The 3,311-nt window shown below is 48.2% G+C and overlaps 1 protein-coding gene across 1 annotated transcript; it reads left to right on the plus strand.

Moving 5' to 3' along the window:
* The first annotated feature begins 373 nt into the window (after positions 1–373).
* LOC119338701 (early nodulin-93-like) lies at positions 374–1,483 on the plus strand. Its single transcript, XM_037610966.1, has 4 exons — positions 374–565; positions 707–768; positions 845–920; positions 1,180–1,483. The coding sequence occupies exons 1-4, from the start codon at positions 502–504 to the stop codon at positions 1,269–1,271; spliced, it is 294 nt and encodes a 97-aa protein (XP_037466863.1). The 5' UTR covers positions 374–501; the 3' UTR covers positions 1,272–1,483.
* Positions 1,484–3,311: the final 1,828 nt, after the last annotated feature.

A 3,311-nucleotide genomic window follows, 5' to 3' on the forward strand; every position in this document is an offset into this window, starting at 1 on the left:
CGTAGGAAATTCCTGTTTCGATACGACTTAAAAACAACAGGGAATCCAGGGGACAGTGTATAGACTTTCGGGATTTGAAGGTGAGCATTCGTTTTTTATGAGCACTACAACTTTATTTAAAGTTCAAACCATACTTCATGCTTAGAGTGATGTCGCGTGAGTGAATGGTTTTGTTGTGTGTACCGTGAAGAGCCCTAGCCATGGTAGAGTCGGCCATAGTATGAGTATATCGAGTTTGTAAATGTGAAAAGTTCAGATAGCAGCCCATGTGGGCCAAGCCTTTTCAGTAGCCGCCCCTGCACATGGGACTGGATTCGGTGGATGTTGGATTAGCATTCCTGTATATTCAAATAACATCCAGCGCAGACAGGACACCCGTGTTCCCTTTCGTATTTGATGATTTAAGAAGTTCCCGGCCGGCGGCCATGGCAGCTCGGGTCACCAACCGCGTCGCTTAATCGGAAGCCGCCGCCAGGGAGGAAGAGAACGGAGCGAGGAGCCATGGCCGCCCGGAACTTCTTCGTCCGATCCCCCAAGGAGGAGGAATCCAGCGCCGCCATCCGAGGTACCCACCCAGGAGAGAAAACACCATCTCCCACCCTCTTTCAGTTCCACCACCGTCCCGAATCCATCTGGAAACCGATGCTGTTAATTTTGTGCTTTCTCCTTCTTATGCTTGTATCCTGCGTGTGTGTTCTTGTTGCAGAGGCTGTCCTGTTGGGAGGGAAGAACGCCGCCATTGCTGGCACCGTGGTCGCGGTTCCCACGGTGCGTATTTGTGTGCTGAATTCTTGTGTGCATGCTCGCATATGTCCTGACTTCTGGCAGATCTGATCTTGTGCAGTTCGTTGCTTGCCGTGTCCTTCCTTGGGCTAAGCACAACCTGAACTACACCGCGCAAGCGCTCATCATATCGACAGGTACCATGCTACTGAATGATTCAGCCATCCTAATTACTTGATCAGTATCGGTGTTCTAGCTTCAGACAGTAGAAGGTGATACCGTACGTTAGATTGATGATGAAAGCCGTTTCTTCAAGGATCATGCGTATTGCTTTACCACTGTTGGATTTGTAGGTCGTCTGTAACTCAAAAGGAAGATTATTCTTGTTTGTCATTCATGCAACACAGAATTGGGAGTTTACTGAACTGAACAATAATATCCCTGTTGATTGGACAGCCTGTGTCGCCGGCTTCTTCATCACCGCGGATAAAACCATTCTGCGAAACGCAAGGCAAAACACCATCGGGAGGATCGACGAGTCGACTTGATCCAGGACTGTACAGAATCGCAGGCCCTCTGTTCCATCTATGATCCATGGATGGTGCTGCATGAGGAGACGTCGAATTTCAGTTTCAGTTTTTCTGTACCCTTGCAGTGTATGGAAGATTAAAGAGAGTTGTTGCTTTCTAGGGCAGTGGATCCCGTTTGCTCCCAGTTGAAAGTGGAATAAAAGATGGAATTTTTTCCTTGTTTTTTTTTTTGCTGGGAAAACCAAAGAGCTTTATTCATATGAAAGCATTTTTGGGATAGTCAGCCAATAGGCTGGTCACCAAAAAGCTAGGAGTCTCGATATCGGTCACATTCAAAGTGCAAGCACGCTTTGCACAAAAATGCGCCGGGATGTTAGCTGACCTGTTTACATGCTGAATATCAAACGAAGTAAAATTATTACATAGCTCTCCTATCTCTAACAATAAATGAGCCACAATTGAACGAGAATTCTGGCGAGTATTCCAGAGTGTCACCATCTCCAAGCAATCAGTTTCCATACCACGTGGCGAGAATCCTCGAAGAGAAGCGAAACGAACTCCATCTCGTAGTGATAAACCCTCCATAATCAAGGGATCAGAGATACCCAAATATGGTTTGCACCATGCTCCTAGGAGCGCCGAAGAGGACCGAGCCACCCCTCCCGCACCGCCCCTGCCATCTGCTAAGTTTAAGGCACCGTCCGTAGTAATCTTGACGACACCCTCATCAGGTGGTCTCCAGCCGAATCCAGGCAGGATCATCGCATCTCGTCGTGGTAGATGAAGGAGGGTGATCGCCTCCTTGGTGGCCCTGATCGTAGCCGTTGGATTCCTCCCCTCTTCGCCGTGCTTGATCCGATTCCGGGAGTGCCATATAGACCACATTATCGTGGTGATCTTGGCGCGGTCATCGTCTATAAACCGAGGATCACATGTGATATCCGCGCCCATGAGTCTGGATGAAGACGAGGCAATCTATGGCCAAACCAGGCACATGCTTCTTCCCAGAAGCACTTTGCATGTGAACAATGTATGAGTGCATGCTCCAGATTTTCGTCCATAGCCAAACAAACTTTCCATCGACGAATCTCTGCAATATGTCGATAGTTGAGAGTGACCTCATCTGGGAGAATTCCACGAAGAACCCTCCACCAGAACACTCTAACCTTCGGAATGACATTCAATTTCCATAGGGATTTCCACAATTGTGTATCATACTCTGAGGTTCCGGTAGCCTCCCCTTCCTCTAGAGCAACACGCTACGAGAGCACGGTACGCCGTCTTCACAGTGTAGTTCCCCGATCTTTCGAATGCCGATGCAAGAAAATCATCTCCTCCTCCTTGCCGAATAGGGATGTTCAATATTGTTTCAGCATCAGGAGCAATGAAACTATGTCGAACAAGCTCTTATCTCCACGACCAGTTAGATGGATCTATAAGCTCACATACACGATCAATGGTCGTCTGTTGTAGCCGAAAAATAGGAGACATAGATAGTGTACCTGGGATCCACTTGTCGTTCCAGACCGAAATGGAGGAGCCATCGCCCACTCGAGAGATCAGTCCGTGTAGAAGGGCTTCCCTTCCTGCCATGATCTCCCTCCAAGTGGACGACGCCGACTTGGGTATGGTAGCATGCATGAAGTCAGTGTCGGGGAAGTAGCGGCCCTTCAAAACTCTTGCACAAAGGAAATTCGGGTTGGTGAGGAAGCGCCACCCGTGCTTACCCAACATAGCAAGATTAAAAAGATGCGGGTCTCAGAAACCCATCCCGCCCTTACACTTGGGTGTAGCTAGCTCCTTCCAGGACACCCAATGCAATGATTTCTTGTCAAGAGAGCTACTCCAAAAATATTTGGCCATTGGTGAAGTAAGACTCTTACAAACTTTCTTGGTCAGTAGGAAAGTACTCATTGGATAAGTATGAATAGATTGAACGACCAATTTGAGAAGAGTCTCTCGGCCTGCACACGCCAATAATTTTTCCGACCAGCCTTGTATTTTCCCGCGAGCTCCTTCGCTGATGTGATCAAATGTGCCACTGGTGATCCGACCCAC

Source organism: Triticum dicoccoides, chromosome 7B (genome assembly GCF_002162155.2).
Source record: "Triticum dicoccoides isolate Atlit2015 ecotype Zavitan chromosome 7B, WEW_v2.0, whole genome shotgun sequence".
Taxonomy (NCBI): Eukaryota; Viridiplantae; Streptophyta; class Magnoliopsida; order Poales; family Poaceae; genus Triticum; species Triticum dicoccoides.